General features: G+C 36.8%; 1 protein-coding gene across 8 annotated transcripts in view; it reads left to right on the top strand.

Moving 5' to 3' along the window:
* Positions 1 to 21055, top strand: part of LOC102949164 (spermatid perinuclear RNA binding protein) — a 72379-nt gene that overhangs the window by 19969 nt on the left and 31355 nt on the right. For 7 of the 8 annotated variants that reach the window (XR_006210379.1, XR_446578.3, XR_006210378.1 and 4 more), the window contains exons 5-11: positions 814 to 905; positions 1446 to 1541; positions 2648 to 2759; positions 3418 to 3515; positions 3722 to 3833; positions 15732 to 15824; positions 16265 to 16464. Coding sequence is in view for 4 of the 8 variants with exons in the window: in XM_015543030.2 (XP_015398516.1) it covers positions 814 to 905; positions 1446 to 1541; positions 2648 to 2759; positions 3418 to 3515; positions 3722 to 3833; positions 15732 to 15824; positions 16265 to 16464 (803 nt within the window). In the remaining 4 variants the exon portion in view is untranslated. The remainder of the gene's footprint in view (positions 1 to 813; positions 906 to 1445; positions 1542 to 2647; positions 2760 to 3417; positions 3516 to 3721; positions 3834 to 15731; positions 15825 to 16264; positions 16465 to 21055) is intronic. The other variant, XM_042963740.1, reaches the window with a different exon arrangement.

Here is a 21055-nt window from a genome sequence, read left to right as displayed (position 1 = left end):
TGACATCCTCTCAGATATGGATATTTATCATTAATCACATGTTTGAATTCTTACTTCTGCTGCTCTGGGCCATCTAATCCAACTTTAAAATGTTAAGGCAAGTCAGATAACTGTAATTAGATACAATTCTTTGCTGCCCTTAAAAAAAGGGTATATAAAACCTGAAATATTCCAGTGTATTCCATTATTATAGTTTTAATAATTTTGTTTTAGAAAAGAAAGTAATGAGAGAAGTTAAGGTGATGCTTGAAGAGTTCTTATCAGTGGAGCAGAGTTTCTGTGAAGGGTTTTCATGTTGGATGAGTTTATTTAGTTGTTAAAAAAAATTATACTCAGTGTATTCTTGGTAAATTTCAAATTGATTACATGAGAGAGTCCCAGTTTTCCTCAAGAACTCATCAGCAATTCTTCTGTAAAGGAAAGTTGTTATTGCTCCTGGTCCCAGATTTGTGCTCTTTGCACCCCACCAAAGGCAAAAGTGCTATGTACCTATTTTGTGTCCCTGTAATGTTATACATACGCTTAATAAGATCCCAGATTGTATGTAGCAGTGGTCATGTATTTGTTTACTGGATGAATGCTCTTGTGCTCCTGTTGTACTTGTGCACAGAATGGCTCTGATGACTGTTTACTTATGTAATCATCGTGCACGTAATTTAAGAAGAAAGCAACAAAACCAAATCGTGAAATCTTCTGGGAGTCTTATTAGTTCATTCAGATGCTGCTCTTCTTTTTATTTTTATTTTTTGGTAATTTGACAGGAACCCCTTGGTCAAATTGTATCTGTCTCTCTTTATCCCGTTTTCCTATTAGAAAAGGTTGCGATGAAAGATCCTCCGGACTTACTGGACAGGCAGAAATGCCTGGACGCCTTGGCGTCTCTTCGACATGCCAAATGGTTTCAGGTTGGCTCTTTGTTATTATCTTATTGTTATTGTAGCCTTGTGCAGGTTTCATTTGGAACACCTGCCACTTAATGGTTTCTGTGCACATAATGTATAAAATGGGGGCGCTTTCTACCTCATAGGGTTATTTTAGGAGTAAATGAGTTAATTTAGGTAAAATGCAGAGTACAACTTCTATTACAGTTAATGATGTTTAATTATCACATAATCTTTTTTGGCTTAGTACTCTGAATTTCAAATGATGGCTTATAAAATACAAACAGGGATGAGAAAAGCTGAAAGTTAAGATAGATGGTTGCCCAGAATGGGATTACCAGGAGGCTATAAAAGCTATTTTAATAATATGCTTCCTCTTCTTTAAAATCTGCCTTTCTAAACTACAATTTTACTACTTTTAATAACTTGATTTTTTGGTTTGCTTGACAAGTGATGAATGACTGGATAATTAGTATTCACTTTAAAAAACCTATCCATGTCCCATGTGCTTAAAATAAAGATTGGATTTCAACAGGGATATTGGAATCATTTTGTTTGTTTTAGGCAAGGGCAAACGGATTAAAATCATGTGTAATTGTCCTCCGCATTCTGCGTGATTTGTGCAACAGAGTTCCCACATGGGCACCATTAAAAGGATGGGTAAGTACTTATGGTTAAAACCAAATTCTGTAGCTATAGTCAGATGAAATACTGTAGAAGTTACACGTTACTGTAAAATGGCTGCAGTCTGAGTTAGATGCGCCTTACCTGTTTTTGTTCTAGAAAAAAATTGTACATCTTTTCAGATACTTTTTTACACATATAGCCTGTCTCCTCCTACCTCATCATATTCATGTTACAGAGCCTGAGATATTTTTTCTGACAAGAACGTTCTATGCCTGTTAGAAGAGACTTCTTGCACTTTACTCTGTACTGATGGTTGATTACTGTTCACCTAGTGCCCCTGAAAGCCTCCTTGACTGACACATTTCTCTTTCAGGGCTACTTCCATTTAAAATAAAAATTACCTGATATGTCTTGTATATGGCTCCCTTATCCTCTTTCTCTTTGAGTATAGACATTTAAAAATATGGTTGTTTTAGTAAGTAAAGTCAGGCAAACAGTACAGTTATTACAACTATAGGCATGGTTTATAATGTATCGTGCAAAAACTTATTTCATTTAGAAATTATTATGCTTGACCTAATCAATACCACAGTGAAGAACATTATAAAACAAATAAAGCTCTAATGGATCATTTTAGATTAATCAAGCAATTATTACTCTGACATAGCACATGCGTTTTTAGTTTATTAACTGTGGAGATTTGGTCCTTTGTTTATTCTAATTGTAGTACTTGGGGTAGGCTGTGTGAAGTCTTATTGTGGTTTGATGGCTTCCTAGGTTAAGTAGGAGATAAGTGGGCTGGGTTTAAACATTGATTAGTTATTAGCTATTACTAACTGATACATAAAGCTTGTTAAATCAACTAGATGACCACAGTTTCTTAAGTGATCCTTTCAGGGTAGCCCAAAATGAAGTTTTTGTAACAAAATGTCTTCTATGTTATCTCAAAAATGATTAATTTAAAAACTCTGGTGGGGTAAAAGTTGATAAATCAAGCAGGAAGAGTTAATTGGGCCCTAAATATTAAGTTGACTTTCACTTTTTTGGCCTCCATTGTAGATAGAAATGTCAGCTCACATTTAACTGGAATCCTTTTAACACTTGGTGCATGTACTAATTTGTAATTTAATATCTTCTAGCCACTAGAGCTTATATGTGAAAAGTCTATAGGTACTTGTAATAGACCTTTGGGCGCTGGGGAGGCCTTGAGACGAGTAATGGAGTGTTTGGCATCTGGAATACTACTTCCTGGTAAGGGTTTCAAACTCTGGAGGCAGAAGAATCAGAAAAATTTCATTTTAGTTTATTTTTCTAAATATGTGCTATATTTGTCCTCTGCACAGGAAAATGATGCGTAGGTGTTATTTTGCTTGGAATGTTAGCAACTAGAATGTTTGAATGTTGGGAACATGATATAAAACTCTCTTTCAATAACTGTAATTTTTGTTTTATATGTACTAACATAAAAGGTACTAATAAGATATTGTGTCTGCTATGAATTTGCTTTACCTAGAGTGCTGAATTTCAAATGTAGATGTTTGGTTAAAATGTATGAAGTTCGTTCTGTTTGCAGTCAGGTTTTTAATTTGGAAAAATTAAATTTGGTCTTATTTTATGTATGTAATCCCTTTAAAGATCTGGGATGGTTCATCATGCTGTTTCTAAATTCTCAGAGTAAGACCCAATTTTGTCGTTAGATGCAAGTGACTTCCAGTAAAATAAGGACATTTGAGTGTTAACATATTGAAAATGAGAGTGTCCTTTTTATTCCATTTAATTGAGCAGATTTTTAACCTAGTTCCTCAGCTATTTTTTTTCTTTCCATTCTTTTCTCTCTTTTGTGTTAGTTCATGGAATTCTAAACTCAGTTCTAAATGGTTCTTGTGTCTTTCTTTTGCCCTTGCCAAAGGTGGTCCTGGTCTTCATGATCCTTGTGAGCGAGACCCAACAGATGCTTTGAGCTATATGACCATCCAGCAAAAGGAAGATATTACCCACAGTGCACAGGTAGAAGATGGGGCATGTCACAGTGATCTATTAGAGAGATATCATAACTTTATTTTCTGAAGTGTTCTATTTAAACACTTATTTCTTGTCTGTTACTAGGGTCTTTTGCCATCATAAGGATAGCATTTAATGAATGTCTTTAAATGTCAAAAGGGCTTTATGAATGGCCATTAAAATGTGAATAAACATAATCTTTTGTTCTTTAGCATGCACTCAGACTATCAGCCTTTGGCCAGATTTATAAAGTGCTGGAGATGGACCCCCTTCCATCTAGTAAACCTTTTCAGAAATATTCCTGGTCAGTTACTGATAAAGAAGGTGAGTGTTTTACTGGGGTTGGACGTGGGCAGTGGTGATGTTCATGGGATGCATCGCTTGTTAGATCTAAGGGAGTGTTATTGTTAATGCAAGTCATGTATTGCTTTTCTTCCTGACTTTCTTTTCTTTTGTCCCATCAGTGACTTAGCTTGCTATCATTTATTCTTACTAGTGACAAACTCACTTAGCTATGTCGACCAAATTCCAAGCCACTTTATTGCATAGATTTAGGGACCACACTTTGAGAACCCCTGGTCGAAGAAGAAAAGCCGTAAGCTAGGAGGCAATTGTTACCACTGTCACTGACCAGTTCGATCTTTGTCATGCTTGGAAGTGTTGTGTAACTAAGAAAGAGAAAGATATAGAGGAGGAGAAAAAAGTATACTGAAAAATTCAGTACACTATTCCATTTGACCTAATGTGTCTGAACTCAGAGTTTTGAACCTAATATGGCCTGGGTTCCAGCTAAAACCTCCACTAATTTACTAGCTTTCAGCCTTGAGCAATGGGTTCATCTCTCTCTCTCTGTAGTGTTATTACCTCCACTTTATTGTCTGATGTCAGATTAAAATGCCCAACTCAGTGCCTGGATTATATAGCAGATACTCAAATGTGAATCACTTGTCACCTCATGGTGCCCCAATAGATGTTCCCTCCCCATCCCCCATCTCCTATTATACTAGAAAGTAGGATGTTGGCCACTAGTTGTTCTTCACTTGGGACCCAGCCCATCTCCCACAATGGATATTACTCTAATAATTTTTATAGGACAAAAGTAGTGTAATGGCCCAGTCTGTTTATTTAGACAGCAGAATTCCAGGGGTTAAACGACTTTTCAGGGAGTCCACAAAACCAAAACTGTTTCATAATAGCACCAAGGCTTTTTTTCTTTTTTTCTTTTTTTCTTTTTTTTTTGGTCTTTTCCATTCTTTGTCCCATAGTGTGCAGTTTTGCAGAGACTGCATGTGACATGTGATGGCATCATCTCTCTGATGTTTAATGGGATGTTTTTTGTATACTCTTGTATTAAAGTTGTTTTAATTTCTAATATGCTAAATATTGATAGGTATAACCCACAAAACAAAGCTCTTAGAGTGCCCAGTAATTTTTTTTTAGATAAGGGGATCCTGAGACTAAAACTTTGAGAATCACTGCCTTATGCTGTAAACCCCTCAGAGGTAAGGAGTTCTCCAGGTCCTACTGTATAACTTAAAAACCAGTGCTCGAGGGTCACCTGGGTGGCTCAGTCAGTTAAGCATCTGACTCTTGATTGATTTCAGCTCAGGTCATGATCTCATGGTTTAGGAGATCAAGCCCTGTGAGCTAACGGTGTGGAGCCTGCTTGGGACTCTCTCTCTTGCCTCTCTGTCTCTGCCCCCTTCCCCCTTCATGTGTGCGCGCTCTCTCTCTCTCTCTCTCTCTCTCTCTCTCAAAATAAATAAACATTAAGAAAAAACAAAACAAAACAACCAGTGCTCAGTATTTGTGCAATGAAAGACACCTTCCAGTGGGTGCTCACACAGCAGCAAAGAGTTTTTGAAAAGGATTCACATAGCCATGTGACATTAAGCACTGTCTGTGGATTGAATAGAATTTTCAAATATCTTTAGAGATTTTTGTGATTAGTATGGAAAATTTTGTTTGAATTACTGAATTCATAGCAGCTCTTTTGGTTTTGTATTTTTGTCTTTCACTAGGTAGTAAAAGTGTATCTACTGTTATGTGACTTTGTTGGGTTTTTTTCTTTTTTAACTTTAAAGGTCTTTCTCATTAGTTTGGCAACTATTGGTCTGTCAATTTATAGCTTAAAATAGAACCAGACTGTCAAGTGTTTCCACTCAAGCACTGTCAGTTACTAGCTGCATGAGCCTGGCAAGTCACTTACCTGTCTGTGCCTTAGCTATAGGAGGAAGGACCGTGGCCATTGCCTCCAGACCCTTATGGTCTTCTTCCTCATATCTTCATGTTTTTAGCACCTAGCTTCCTGGCATTGGCATTCACACTTTATTCTTGTAATTCTTGGTGATTTCACGATGCACTCAGACGATTTTTTCCAAAATTCCGACTTCTTAATTCCTTGATTTCCTCTCCCACAAATGTTTTGTCTTCTACCCTACCTGAGTTATCCATTCTGTGGACATACCCTAGACCTGTCTTCAATAACTGTACCCTCTCCATAATCTTATTTTCAAGAATCCTACTTTCTGACTGCCTCTTATCATCGCTCTGGTACCCTTGCTCCAGTTATTGAGCCTCAGCATTGATTCTGTTGCCTTCTCAGAGTCCTTCACCTTCCTGATGTTCTCTTCTGTCCCTTCTCTGCTTAGATTCAGTGGCCCATCATTATGATCACTCCCTAGCACATGCCTTCACTTCCTTGATCCTTTCTTCTTGGCACAGTTCTAACTGGGGAAATCCAACTCTGCCGGAACCAGGCTGTTGAACATCATTGGGGGAAAAATACAGTCACCTTGACTTTTTTCCTTTTAGGTCTATTGCAAATAGACCATTTGTGTATCTGGCAATCCTCCTGTAAGTTCTAGAGTTCTCCAGTTGTCCTAGATGACAGTTTTACACCTTTTCTCATTTCATACTTCCTCTTCCAACACCTCGCTCTCATCTGATGACTTTGTTCAAAGGACTCATGTACTTTGGATAAACTCCCTTGACTGTGGACAGACTGTCCAGACTCTTAAGACCAATCTTTCTGCTTGTCTACTTTATCCGATCCCCTTTGCCTACAAGTGGACGTTATTCCAATAATTCTCTCTTTTCTTACTAGCATCAACTCTTCCCGTTCTACTGGATCATTTTTATCAGTGTAAAAATTTGCTGTAATATCTCCCATTTGAAAGATGAAACCAAACTCCCTGATTCTGCAGCCCCCTCCAACAGAGTCTTGTTTTCTGTTCCCCTTTATAGGTACTTTTTTTTTTTTTTTTTAAATATTTTTTTTTTATAGGTACTTTTTAAAGGGTGGCCTATTCTTTTCCCCTTTTCTTCACTTTTAAAAGTTTTTTTTTTTTTTTTTTTTTAATGTTTGTTTATTTTTGAGAGAGACAGAGACGGAGTGTGAGCGGGAGGGGCAGAGAGAGAGGGAGACACGGAATCAGAGGCAGGCTCCAGGCTCCGAGCTGTCAGCACAGAGCCCGATGTGGGGATCGAACTCATGGACCGTGAGATCATGACCTGCGCTGAAGTCAGGTGCCCAACTGACTGAGCCACCCAAGCGCCCCATCTCCTTTTCTTCACTTTTAAAAAACTTATTCTAATCAGGCTCTTTTCCTTCACCGCTCTACCAAAGTCTCTGTTGTTACCTTCATGTTACTATACTCAGCAGTTAGTTTTCAGTCCTCATCTTAGCTGAATTTTTAGCCACAGTTGACACAGATGAGCACTGTTTTTTCTCCCAAATTAATTTTGCTAGGATATTTCATGTATACATAAAGGTATAAAACATATGCCACTTAAAAAATGATTAAAAAAATTATATACAGTCACCACCCTGGTCGAGAAACAATATTGTTAGCTTCTCAGAAAACACCTATTTATCTCTCCACATCACCTCCTTGCCCCATGAACTAACCATTCCTGACTTTTCGATAGTCATTTCCTTGATTTTCTGTATAGCTTTCCCACCTGTATATGCTTTCATAAACAATTTGACATTGCCTATAACTTCATAGAAAGGGAAACAAACTGAATTCTGTGATTGACTTCTTTCTGTCCAGCATTGTTTGGGATAAGTTCATGTTGCTGCATATAGCTATGTTTGCTGATTCTAATAGCTACATAGTTTCCATTATGAATGTACTACAATTTACCCATCTACTTTTGCAGGACATTTGAGGTCTTTTCATTTGTTGGCATCCACCTGCAATGTTGCTGTGAGCATTTTTGTACATGCCTCCTGGGGTGTATATCCAGGAGTTACTGTAGGCTAGGATATGATCTAGTAAATGGTTATATATATCCGTTTACACTTTGACCAGCAGTGTATGAAAAGTTCCTGGTGCCCTATATCCTCAACAGCATTTGTCATTGTCACATACTTTTTCTGACATGAAATACTACTTCTCATTTGATTTGTAGATCATTACTTCCTCTTGGTTCTTCTAGCCACACCGCCCTCTCCTCAGTTATGTTTGTTTTTCCCCACCTTCCTGGTTTCTGAATATTTAAGTGTCCCAGCGTACAGTCCTCAGACTATTTCGTCTCTTCATTTATACCCCCTCTTTAGGCAACCTCATCTAGTCCCTTGTCATGAAATATATATATCTCTACTACCAGCCCTGACCACAGACCCAGATATCCGAAGTCCTCTTTGGTGTCTCCATGGGGAAGTCTAAGAGACACCTCAAACTTAAGATGTCTAAAACTCAAAATTCCTGTCCTTAACCCTGCTTCTAATCTCCTCTTGACATAGTTATCCCCATCCCAGTCGTTGGGAACTCTGTCCCTCTATGTACTCAAATCAGACACCTTCACCCTTGAGTCCTCTTTTTCTTTGACTCTGATCCAGACCATCAGCAAATCCTGTCTGTTTTACTCTCAAAGTATGTCCAGAATTGAGCTATTTCTTTAACTCCTTCACTGCTGTGTTCCTGACCTAACCTGTCATCATCTCTCACCCTGATTATTGCAGTTGTCTCTCCTATCTGGTCTTCCTATTTCTGCCCTTGTCCCCAGTGTCTGTTTTCGACAAAGCTGCGGTTCTTTCTTTCTCTTTCTTTCTTTCTTTCTTTCTTTCTTTCTTTCTTTCTTTCTTTCTTTCTTTTTTCTTTTTTTCATTTCTTTTCTTTTTCTTAACTTTTTATCTGGAAATAATTACAGATTTCACAGAAAGTTGCAGAGATAGCACAGAGAGGTTGCATGTACCCTTCACCCAATTTCTCGCAGGTTACATCTTATGTGACTAAGTACACTATTAAAACCAAAAAACTGATATTGATACAACTTGTATTTGTTTTATGGCATTTTCATCACATGTGTTGATTTGCGTAACCAGCATCACAATCAAGTTGCAGAACTATTTCACCACCACCAAGATCTCTCTCGTGTTGCTCCTTTGTAGCCACACCTACCCACTCCTCTCCTCTCAGCCATTCCCAAGCCCTGCAAACCATGTATTTTTCTCCATCTCTATGATTTTGTCATTTCAAGGATTTTATTTATTCACATATTTATTAAAAAAAATTTTTTTTAACATTTATTTGGTTTTGAGAGACAGAGACAGAGTGCAAGTGAGGGAGGGGCAGAGAGAGAGAGAGGGAGACACAGAATCTGAAGCAGGCTCCAGGCTCTGAGCTGTCTGCACAGAGCCTGACATGGGGCTCGAATTCAGGAACCGCGAGATCATGACCTGAGCTGAAGTTGGACGCTTAACCGACTGAGCCACCCAGGCACCCCTCAAGAATTTTAAATAAATGAGTTATACTATATATGATCTTTTGAGAGTCTCACCACCCCGTCCTCCCCCAGCATAATTCCATTGTGGTCCATCCAAGTTGTGGTGTGTGTCAGTAGTTAATTCCTTTTTACTGTGGAGTAGTATTCTGCGGTATGGGTGAGCCAGAGTTTGTTGAGCTATGCACCTGTTGTAGGATACCTTGTTTGCTTTGGGCAAACAAGTAAAGCTGCTGCAAACAATCTTGTGTAGGTTTTTGTGAGAAGTTCACAAAAATATAAATTTTTATTTGTTAGGTTGGCCAGCAACTTTCCTTTGTTGTAATGTTTTGTCAAGTTTTGGCTCTAACGTTATGCTGGCCTTATAAAGTAAGTTGGGAAGTATCCCCTCTTTTTCTGTTCCTTGGGAGAGTTTGTATAAGATTGATGTTTCTTAAATGTTCGTAAGAATTTATTAGCAAAGCCTTTTGGTCATGTGGTTGTCTTTGTGGGAAGGTTTTCAGTTATGGGTCTAATTTTCTTAATAGGCAAGGGACTATCATCTTCATGTCAGAATTTTGGTAAATTGTGTTTTTCTAGGAACTTGTCCATTTTATCCAAATTTAGAAATAGTTTGTAAGATCTTATTTTTTAATTGTCTGCAATATCTGTAGTGATGTCCGCTTGTATGCATTTTATGCTTCCTTTTTTTTCCTGATCACTGTCATTAGAGGTTTATCAGTTTTATGAGTCTTTTCCAAAAAATCAACTTTGGCTTTGTTGATCATCATCTGGTATATGCTTATATTCCAGTTCATTGATCTGTATTCTTATCCTTTGTTTTTCCTCACCACCTTCTTTGGGTTTAATTTGCTGCTGTTTTTTGGTTTGTTTGTTTGTTTAACTTTTTTAGATCGCTGAATACATTATTGCTCTCTTTTGGCCTCTTATTTTATCATGCATGCTATTAAGGCTGTAAATTTTTTGTTTTAAACCCAGATTTATGTGCATTCCACTCTTTTGACAGGAGTATTTTCATTCTCACTCAAACTATTTTTTATTTTTCCTTATTATCAGCTCTTTGACACAGGAACCATTTAGATAGCATTGCTTCATTTCTAGAAAAATGAGGATTTTCAAGTTACCTCTTTATTGCCTCTTGAGTGATCTGAGAATATGCTTTGTATGGTTTCTGTCCTTGGATATTTCTGGAATCTTATTTTATGGCCCTGTACATGGTTTTTTGTAAGTGATTCATACTCTGAAAAAGTATGTACATTCTGCAGTTGGTGGTCAGAATGTTCTTTACATGTCAGGTCACATTTGTTTATTGTGTTGTTCACATCTTTTATACCTGTACTGTAGTTTTTTGTTTTCTTCCTCTCTCTGGTGGATGGTCTATTTCTGCCTGTAGGTCTGCCAGCTTTTAATTTATACTGTATTTTTCATTTCTAGAATTTTGGCTCTTTTATATGCAGATTTTCTGCCAGAAATTCTTCTTGTCGTCTTTTTTTTTTTTTTTTTAAAGCATTCTGATCATTCTTTTTAATACAGTGTGTTTTTGAAAGCTCAATCATCTGCGTCCCTTTTGGGTCTGTTCACGTTGTCTGCTCCTTCTCTTGATTTTTAATCACAACATCTTGTCTTCTCATGTACCTAGTTATTATGAGTGCTGGAGACTGTAAAATGAGCAGTTGTAGAGAATTTAAAACCTAGAGTAATGGTATCTTGGAGGATTTACATTCGTTTCTGAGAGCTGGCTAGTGGAACTGGCAGTCCTGGATCATTTTAATGCAATCAAGGATTGAGATGATTTGAAGCTGGACTTTTTAGTCCATGTGAGATCCAGACTGTTTCTACTTTATTTACTTCCAGTGTATGACATAGTAGAGGCTCAGACCCCAGTGTGGGGGGTTCAATAGGTCTTTGCTGGGTGAGCTTCAGTTTTAGACGCCTGAGATCTGAGGGCCTGTTAAAAGTTACTCTGTCCAGTTCTTAGTGGCTTCTTATAGATTTGGTAGATGCCCCTAGGGGAAATGTGGCCTTAGGTGCAGGGTTTCCATTATCTCCCAGATCTTGACTCCACAGTTCGTTAGTGCCCAGGAGTAGATCTTTTTTTCTACACTTTTGTCCAGCTTTTCTAATTGCTCTTGTCAGAAAAGCTTTTTGAATTTACTTTCTCATACTGGGTAGTGGAACATCTTTGTTGTATAAGTTCCTTTGGTGAATTAGTGGCAGCTAGGGTTGTCAACTGTGGCCCTTCCTCATCTTCTACAATCATCCCCTTCTCGTCTAGGCTACTCTACCCACTTAGGCCTTTATGCTGTTTCTTAGCATGTCCCTATCTTAAGACCTTTATTCTTGCTGTTTTCTTTCCCTGGGACTCTTCCCCATATTGCTGAATAGCTCACTCGTATTTTCTTCAGGTCTTCATCAGAGGGTCACCTTTTTGACCCCATCAGTGATACCTTTTTGACCTTGCTAATGAGCACCACATATGAAATAGCAACACCTCCACCCCCTCAGGCCTCTTATTTTTCTTCATTTTGCTGATGACCATAAGACGTGATTAGTTTCCATCATTATGCGTAAGCTCTTTGAGACAGTGTTTTGTTTCCATTACCTGTCCAGCACCTAAAGTTGTCCTGCACATAGAAAATGCTTAATATAATATTTGTTGCTGAGTGAATATAAGAATGAAATTATAATGAAGATAAAAGTACAGACTTCATAGTGTTTGTGAGGATTAAATAAGTTAATACAATTAAGTGAAGCCATTTGCAGCTAAAGTAAGTACAATACCAGGCATATGGTAAGCACTCACATAGTATTTCTCAAAATTGTTGCCTCGCAAATGATCACTTCTCATTTCTAGATACGGCAGAGATTGAAAATGACTTACTTGTTTTAAAGCACCCCCTTTTTTTTTTGCTTACATTCATATTATGATTAACCCCAGATTTTATAGCCTTGGGGCTGGGATGGTAGAATGAAGCTTAATCCATGGGACTCTATTCATGTAGCTGGAGGATTTAGAGAGTAGATCTGTGCATTTAAACCAGCTTATGATTTCCAGGCAATCAGGATGCAGCTTTTAATGTAACTTAATGAGTGGGAGAGTGATTGAATAGACATCGTTCATTTTTAACTTTGATCTCGTAAGGACTCCATTCTGGGAGGCTGGCACACTCTCAGTTTTAGGTAATGCAAGTGAAATACAATACTAAGCAGATATAAGCAAATATTATTTTCTGTTGAAGAGAACATCAAGATTTATTGACCTGAGTGGTAAGTATTGACTCAAGCAAATGCTGAAGTCAATGTTTACCGCAAGGGACAGTAAATCTTGATGATCAGAGAATATGTAGTTAATCTCAGAGTTTCATTAGAAGTATCTGGAAATCTTGTGGAATGAATCTCTTGAGTATAACTTTGCTTTTGGAAAAACCCAACAACCATCTTTTAAGTTGAAGACACAGAGTTCTTTAAAGTACTTGGACATATTGATGAGATTTTTTCCTGATTGTTTTTAACTTGGACAGCCAAGTTCCTGCCTTATGTCTGACAGTGTTATGAGCTAGCTTCTTTATCCAAGAAACTGATTGATATCAAGTTCAGTTAGATTTTGTTTATATTGTTTATATTATTTTGCATGATATTGTATATAAGTCTTAATGCACATAGTTTATAAGATAAAAGACAAGGAACAAATATCTTTAACATTTATAGTTTAGCGGAAATACAAGATCTCTATGTATGAAATAGGCAATGACACAAGGCTACGTATGACACTTTATGTTTCTGATATCATAGAAATTATTTTAGAAAGTTGAGAGGAAAGTTGTTGAAAACTTAATGGAAAAGATGAACTGTAAAGAAATTCTTTTTTTTTTAAGTTTTAATTTTAATTCCAATTAGTTGATAAACCATTTTAGGTATACAGTATAGTGAGTAACAGTTCTGCACATCACCTGGTGCTTGTCACAACAAGGGCACTCCTTAATACCCATTATATATTTAACTCAACCCCTCGCCCCATTCCCCCTCCTTTCTGGTAACCATCAGTTTGTTCTCTTTAACTAAGAGTCTGTTTCTTGATCTCTCTCTCTCTCTCTCTCTCTCTCTCTCTCCCTCCCTCTGTCCCTCTGTCCCTCTGTCCCTCTGTCCCTCTCTCCCTCTCTCCCTCTCTCCCTCTCTGCCTCTCTGCCTCTCTGCCTCTCTGCCTCTCTGCCTCTCTCCCTCTCTCCCCGCTTTGCTTATTTGTTTTGTTCACTAAATTCCACATTTGAGGGACACCTGCATGCCTCAGTCAGTTAAGCATCCGACTGTTGATTTTGACTCAGGTCATGGTCTCATGGTTCATGAGGTCGAGCCCCGTGTTGGGCTCTGTGCTGACAGCATGGAGCCTGCTTGGAATTCTCTCTCTTCCTCTCTCTCTGCCCCTCCTCTGTTTGTGCTCTCTTACTCTCTCAAAATAAATAAACTTAAAAGAAAAAAAATCCACATATGAATGAAATCATTTGGCATTTATCTTTCTCTGATTGACTTACTTTGCATAATAGTCTCTAGCTCCATCCATGTCATTGTAAATGGCAAGATTTCATTCTTTTTTATGGTTGAATATATATATAATATATATTTATATACACACAATAGAATATTACATATATATAATATAATACACCACATCTTCTTTATCCATTCATCTACTGATGGACTCTGGGCTACTTCCATATTTTGGCTGTTGTAAATAATACTGCTATAAACATCAGGGTGTGTATATCCCTTTGAATTAGTGTTTCTGTATTCTTTGGGTAAATACCTAGTAGTGCAATTGCTGGATCATAGGGTAGTCTATATTTTTAACTTTTGGAGGAACCTCCATATTTTTCCACAGTGGTTACATTAGTTTGCCTTCTCACCAACAGTGCAAATGTTTCCTTTTTCTCCACATCCTCATCAACACTTGTTTCGTGTGTGTGTGTGTGTGTGTGTGTGTGTGTGTGTGTGTGTGTGTATTTAATTAATTTAGAGAGAGCGAGCCAGGGAGAGGGACAGAGGGAGAGAGAGAATCTCAAGCAGGCTACATGCTCAGTGCAGAGCCCAGTGCGAGGCTTGATCTTATAACCCTGGGATCATGACCTGAGCTGAACTCAAGACTTGTACACTCAACTGACTGAGCCACCTGTCTTGTGTTTTTTATTTTAGCCCTTCTGATAGGTGTGAGGTGATATCTCATTGTGGTTTTGATTTGCATTTCCCTGATGATGAGTGATGTTGAGCATCTTTTATGTGTCTGTTGGCCATCTGTATGTCTTCTTTGGAGAAATGTCTTCTGCCTATTTTATTCTTTTTTTTCTTTTCCTTCCCCCCTCTCCTCCTTTTAAAAATAATCTCTACACCAATGTGAGGCTCAAACTCACAACCCCAATATTGAGTTACATACTCTACCCACTGAACCAACCAGGTGCCCCTGTCCATTTTTAAATTGGATTATTTGTTTTTTGGGTGTTGAGTTATATCAGTTCTTTATATATTTGGGATACTAACCCTTTATTGGATATGTCATTTACAAATATCTTCTCCCATTCCTTAGGCTGCCTTTTAACTTTGTTGATTGTTTTCTTTGCAGTGCAGAAGCTTTTTATTTTGATGTAGTTCCATTAGTTTATTTTGCTTTTGTTTCCCTTGCCTCAGGAGACATATCTAGAAAAAACTTGCTATGGCCAATGTCAAGGAAGTTACTGCCTATGTTCTCTTCTAGGATTTTTATGGTTTGAGGTCTCATATAGGTCTCTAATCCATTTTGAATGTTTTTGTGTGTATGGTGTAAGAAAGTGCTCCAGTTTCTTTCTTTTGCATGTTACTGTCCATTTGTTGAAGAGACTGTCCTTTTTCCACTGCATATTCTTTCCTGCTTTGTCCAAGATAAATTGACTATATAGTTGTGTGTTTATTTCTGGGTTTTCTATTCTGTTCCATCGATCTGTGTGTCTGTTTTTGTGCCAGTACCATATTGTTTTGATAATAAAATCTTGAGTAGGATTTGAATAGGCGGAAGTCTGTTTTAGTGTGAGAAATGATTAGATTTTCCAAAGCATAAGATTTTAATATGTGGGCTTAAAAATTTTCTATAAGTAATACATGTTAAATTACAGATATATTTGAAAAGACACAAATAAAAATAAACCCTACCATCAGAGATAACTACCTTTAACATTTTGATATATATCTTTGTAGACTTTTTTCTCTTTCTGCATATACAGGTGTGAAAAATGCAAAAATATTGTATGAATGAATGCCAATTCATATGAGTAAATGAGAAAATAAATATATAAAAGGATAGTATTAAATTGTTTCCTAAAGATTCATTAGCAATTTTTTGCTATTATAAGCTTATATCTATGGCAATTTAATTGATCAGTGAAAGTACTGTGGTCCTTGTGATTCCTAAGGTTTTCCTTCCTGACCTCATTGTTTTGACTGATAATGAATTTGTTATAATTTTTTTAGGTGCTGGGTCTTCAGCTCTGAAGAGGCCATTTGAAGATGGATTAGGGGATGATAAAGATCCCAATAAGAAGATGAAACGAAACTTAAGGAAAAGTGTGTATTCTTACAGATGTGAACTAGAAAAGATTTGTAGTCTCAGACAAGAAAAAAAAATTTCAAAGTGAAGAATTTGATTGATTTGAATTTGAATTTTAAGAGCATATCTTAACAAAAATTGATGATTGAAGAACTTTCTTTTGTTTTCAAGTTTCATTGCTTAAGATATATTAGTATTGACAAACTAAAATTGATGTATAGTATTGACAAACTAAAATTGATGTAGTAATTCATATCACTTGTATAATGATATTAGCATAATTTAAGTGACTTTAGAATTATGAAGTGAAATTAATTTGTATATGTGTCTTCAAATTCTTGCTTTTTAAAACCTGGTGAATTTATAGCGATCACTGGGAACCTACAAATGCATAGGTTAAAGCAAAATGGTTTAATTTTTTATCTCATTTTTTTTTTTTTTTTTTTTTTTTTAACAGTTCTGGATAGTAAAGCAATAGACCTTATGAATGCACTAATGAGGCTAAATCAGATCAGGCCTGGGCTTCAATATAAGCTCTTATCTCAGTCTGGCCCTGTCCATGCCCCAGTCTTCACAATGTCTGTAGATGTGGATGGTACAACGTATGAAGCCTCAGGGCCATCCAAGAAAACAGCAAAACTTCATGTAGCAGTGAAGGTACAGTATTGCTTTTATTTAGCAGGGCTTTTTTATTATATGTCATAAATAAGGTGCTTATTTTCCTAAAATAACAGTATTTTTAAAGATTTTAATGACAATGACATAGAGACTTCTGTTACCTCTGGATTACAAAACATTTCTTTTTTGGTTATAAAATTAATATGTGTTGATTATATGGAGTTTGGAAAATGCAGAAAAAAGTAAAGACATAAAAAATGGGCAGATCACTAATATTTATATATAGTATGTTGGTTTTATTTACTTCCAATCTTTTTGTTTGCTTTTTTTTTTTTTTAATTTTTTTTTGATAGAGAAATACACAGAGTGCAAGCAGGGGAGGGTCAGAGAGAGAGGGAGATACAGAATCTGAAACAGGCTCTAGGCTCTGAGCTGTCAGCACAGAGCCCGATGCGGGGCTCAAACTCACGAACCGTGAGATCATGACCTGAGCTGAAGTCGGGATGCTTGACCGACCAAGCCACCCAGTCACCCTTGTTTTTTTTGTCTTAACTTGAGCTTACGGTGTGTATGTAATTTTATCCACTGATTTTTTTTTCATTTACTGTATTGTCAGTGTTTTCTCATGTTATTAAAATCCTCACAAATAATTTTTAATGGCTTTATGATATAACATTTGGATGCACTATTATTTGTTTAAACATCTTCCTAGTATTGAATATTTTCTTGTTTGCAGATTTTTCCTGTCATAAATAAATTTAATTATTGTATTTGTGCATATGGTACCTTTTCTGTATTCCAGAGTATTTCCATAGGGAATAGGTTCAGGATTGAACCAAGCAATCATGCATGTAGGTTTGTAGAAAGTTCCTAAATACTGGAATTTTTCCATGAGTGCGTTTGCTGTCTCGTAGATTAATGTGAAAATGTCAAAGACCATGTAGACCAAAGATTGGTTTTCACTTAAGAAAAGTTCTGTTATGTAACAGTATGGCATAAGATAGAATTGGTCTGTTTTCATGATCATTCCACTTTGCAAGTATTATTAATGTAGATGTGAACATTATTCCAGATACCAAGGATGTATCAGTGAATAAAACAAAGCCCTTGGCCTCCTGGAGCCTGCATTCTAGTGTGGAAAGAATTGGAGACAGACAACAAATATACCAATGAGTAAATTATATGTCAGGTAGTAATAAGCACAATGCAGAAAAATAATAAGCTGTAAAAATATAAAACAATAGATTATTTATGTTATGTCTTGTTTACAAAAGGGTACTTTAAGTATGATAAAATAGTAAGAGTTTAAAATGAGGCAGAAAAAGAATTAATGAGAAATGAGGGAAAAATCCAGGAAGAAAGCTAAAAATACAGTTTAATAACTTAGCTATAATGTATGCTGAGAATGAGTCACAAATTTAGATCTAAGATCTCTAACATCTGACTCAAAAGCTTGTGAAATGTCACTGTCTGTGACATAAGAACAGACAGTTGAGTATGAGGGTTACAGTTGTTTTAGTATAGAGATCAAGTGGGCATTCTCCTTGAGTAGGTTTTCATTAAAAGGATAGCAGTGATATCCTTTAAAGTTATCTATGATGCAGTGACAGTTTGTGGATTGTTTGTTATAATCGCCTTTAATGTAAGCTAGTGGCCTCATAGCAAGTTGCAATTCAGTAAAATATGGGGGAGTAAGAGCAGTGGCTGATTTTGTAATATGACAGGATTTAGAGCTGTTTGTTCTCATAATTACTTTTAACATTTTGGTATGTATTTTTCCAAGCCTTTTTTTTAAACTGCAATTCTAAAATCCAGGAAGCACTGAAAATGAAAAATACTTCTCTACGTTTGATACAAACTCATTTGATGGGAAAACCTGACCTGAATTGATGCAGGAGTACTTTAGTCTTTATTATTTCATTTAATGTGAATATTTTATGTTTCTTTGCACAAACGTAGGGTAGCATCTGAACTTACTGGGGATTTGGAAAATATATAGTAAATATTTTGTATTAGCTTTCTAAACTCTGAAAAACTATGAATTCTCAAAATAATCTGGTCCCAAGGGTTTTAGATAAGGAATGGTAGGACCTACATAATGTGTATATAAAATATATATTTAAAGTAAGTACTTTTTTGTTCATCCAAAAAATATGAGTTGTTTTTTTTTTTTTAATTTTTTTTTTTAACGTTTATTTATTTTTGAGACAGAGAGAGACAGAGCATGAATGGGGGAGGGTCAGAGAGAGGGAGACACAGAATTCGAAACAGGCTCCAGGCTCCGAGCTGTCAGCACAGGGGCCCGACGTGGGGCTCGACGTGGGGCTCGAACTCACAGACCGTGAGATCGTGACCTGAGCCGAAGTCGGCGCTCAACTGACTGAGCCACCCAGGCGCCCCTATGAGTTTTTTATAGTTATCACAAAGATTACTCTCCTTTTTAGTGATGGCCTAATATTTTTTTATTATCAGTGTACTGTAATGTATAATCCTTTTAGATTTCGATGCTTCTAGTTGATTGCTTTATATCTTTTTGAATTAGTCTAATTATCCCTTAAGATATATATTCTAGGGTGCCCACCTGGTTCTTTTTGTAGAGCACGTGACTCTTGATCTTAGGGTTGTGAGTTTAAGCCCTATGTTGGGTGTAAAGCTTGCATTTAAAAAAAAAAAAGAAAGAAAGACACAAGTAAACATGTGTTCTAGAAATGGAATTTCTGCATCAAGAAGGGGCACATTTGAATGATCCGTTCAGTAAATATGTATTGGGCTTCCTATTATATGTCAGGTATATATTGTCAAATTGCCATCTATATATGGTAAGTTTCAGGTTTTGTTTATTATTTTAAAAAAAATTTTTTAAATGTTTAGTTTTGAGAGTGCATGTGCCTGAGCAGTGGGGAGGGGGCCAGTGAGAGAGGGGGGCAGAGCATCCAAAGTGGGCTCCACGCTGTCAGCACAGAGCCCAATGTGGGGCTTGAATCCACACCACAAGATCATGACCTGAGCCGAAGTCAGATGCTTAACCATCTGAGCCACCCAGGCGCCCCTCAGATTCTGTTTATAAGAGTTTGAGAGTGTTTGGGGCGCCTGGGTGCCTCAGGCGGTTAAGTGTCCGACTTCAGCTCAGGTCATGATCTCGCTATCTGTGGGTTTGAGCCCTGTGTCAGGCTCTGTGCTGACAGCTCAGAGCCTGGAGCCTGCTTTGGACTTTGTGTCTCCCTGTCTCTCTGCCCCTACCCCACTTGTGCTCTCTCTCAAACATAAACAGTAAGAAAAAAATTTAAAAAGCAAGAGTTTCAGAGTGTTTTATGTTTTATATCTAACATGTGTTTATGAAAGTAGGTCCCAGTAGATAAAAATTCTTACATTCCTTACTCAGTAGCTTGGTAGGGATCTGTACCTGTTAAGACAAATCATATCAGAGAATGAAATCAAAACAAAATAAGAAAAAAAAAACCCATCTTGCCACAGGAGCCTGGCTACTCAGCCGCAGGCACCCTGAAGTGATGGAAATCAGTTGCCAGTATTTTCTTTACTCTTCTGGCCCTTTTTCTGCTAGTTCCTCACAAAGAACACCTTGAGAGACATAATCAGCCATATTCCATGAAAAGAATCTTAGTCATTGTGGGGAAAAGGTCTGCTAGAGGAGCGAAGGCTCTTTGGAGAGGTTCTTGGAGCCATCATTTCTTCACTCTCTGAAGTCACGGATAGGACTTTCTTTTGAGTGGAGAGCCATAGGGTAGAGTATGTTTCCATTTTACTTTTGTATAGTCTTTGAGGGGATCATCTGTCTCAGCCTCAGCTCCCCTTCCAGGGGAAAAAAGGCATGGTTACACTGGATTTCCCAGTCACCTTATGTCCAGGAATTGTCTTGTGATTTTTCAGCCCAGTTGATGTGTTTATTAGGTTTGATTTGTTTGCTAGACACTTGAAACCTAACTTTTTTTTGGTGTACTAGTTTTTCTGACTTTAATGTTGATTCTAAGCAAATTTTTGTTTTAGATGTCTGAGAGCTCATTACTTTTTTCCTTTTAAAACTCTTGTAGCATATACTAGTTAATACCCTCATGTGTTCATAGAAAAATGATCTAATTTGACATTTTTTTGTTAGTTGGGCTATATTACAAGTACACTGTATCCCTTGAGCTTATCCATCAGTTGTATAAACTATTTATAGTATAGTGAAATATGTTGCTACAATAACAAGTAAATAAATGAATATGGTATGTGAGAAAAGCACAGAGAGAAATGGTGTTAAATAATTCACATTAGACTTTTAATTATATATGTTAAGAAAAGCTGCATGTCTAGTTTTTATTGGAATAGACCAATCAGATTTATTTGTGAGTCTTGACTTTCGACTTGTAGCTTGTATTAGCTAGTGTTCATTCCAGACTGATAACTATTCTCTTAGGATGAGATATTTTAGGAGAGAGTATTACAGGACTTAGATAATAGAGAAGACGTTTTCTTTATAAAATAGTGACAAGAATAAGATGTTAACATTCTTGATGTGTAGTACTACCTGAGAACTTCTAGAACATAAGATATTGAAAAGGGGTTCTTGGCTTTCTCCCTGTGATGACAAAGTATTTATGATTTGAAATGTTCAACACAATGCCAAGTT

The sequence above is a fragment of the Panthera tigris genome, chromosome D4, assembly GCF_018350195.1.
Source record: "Panthera tigris isolate Pti1 chromosome D4, P.tigris_Pti1_mat1.1, whole genome shotgun sequence".
NCBI classification, from domain to species: Eukaryota; Metazoa; Chordata; class Mammalia; order Carnivora; family Felidae; genus Panthera; species Panthera tigris.
Note: the sequence above shows the minus strand (reverse complement) of the source record. Positions and strands in the feature narration are given on the sequence as shown.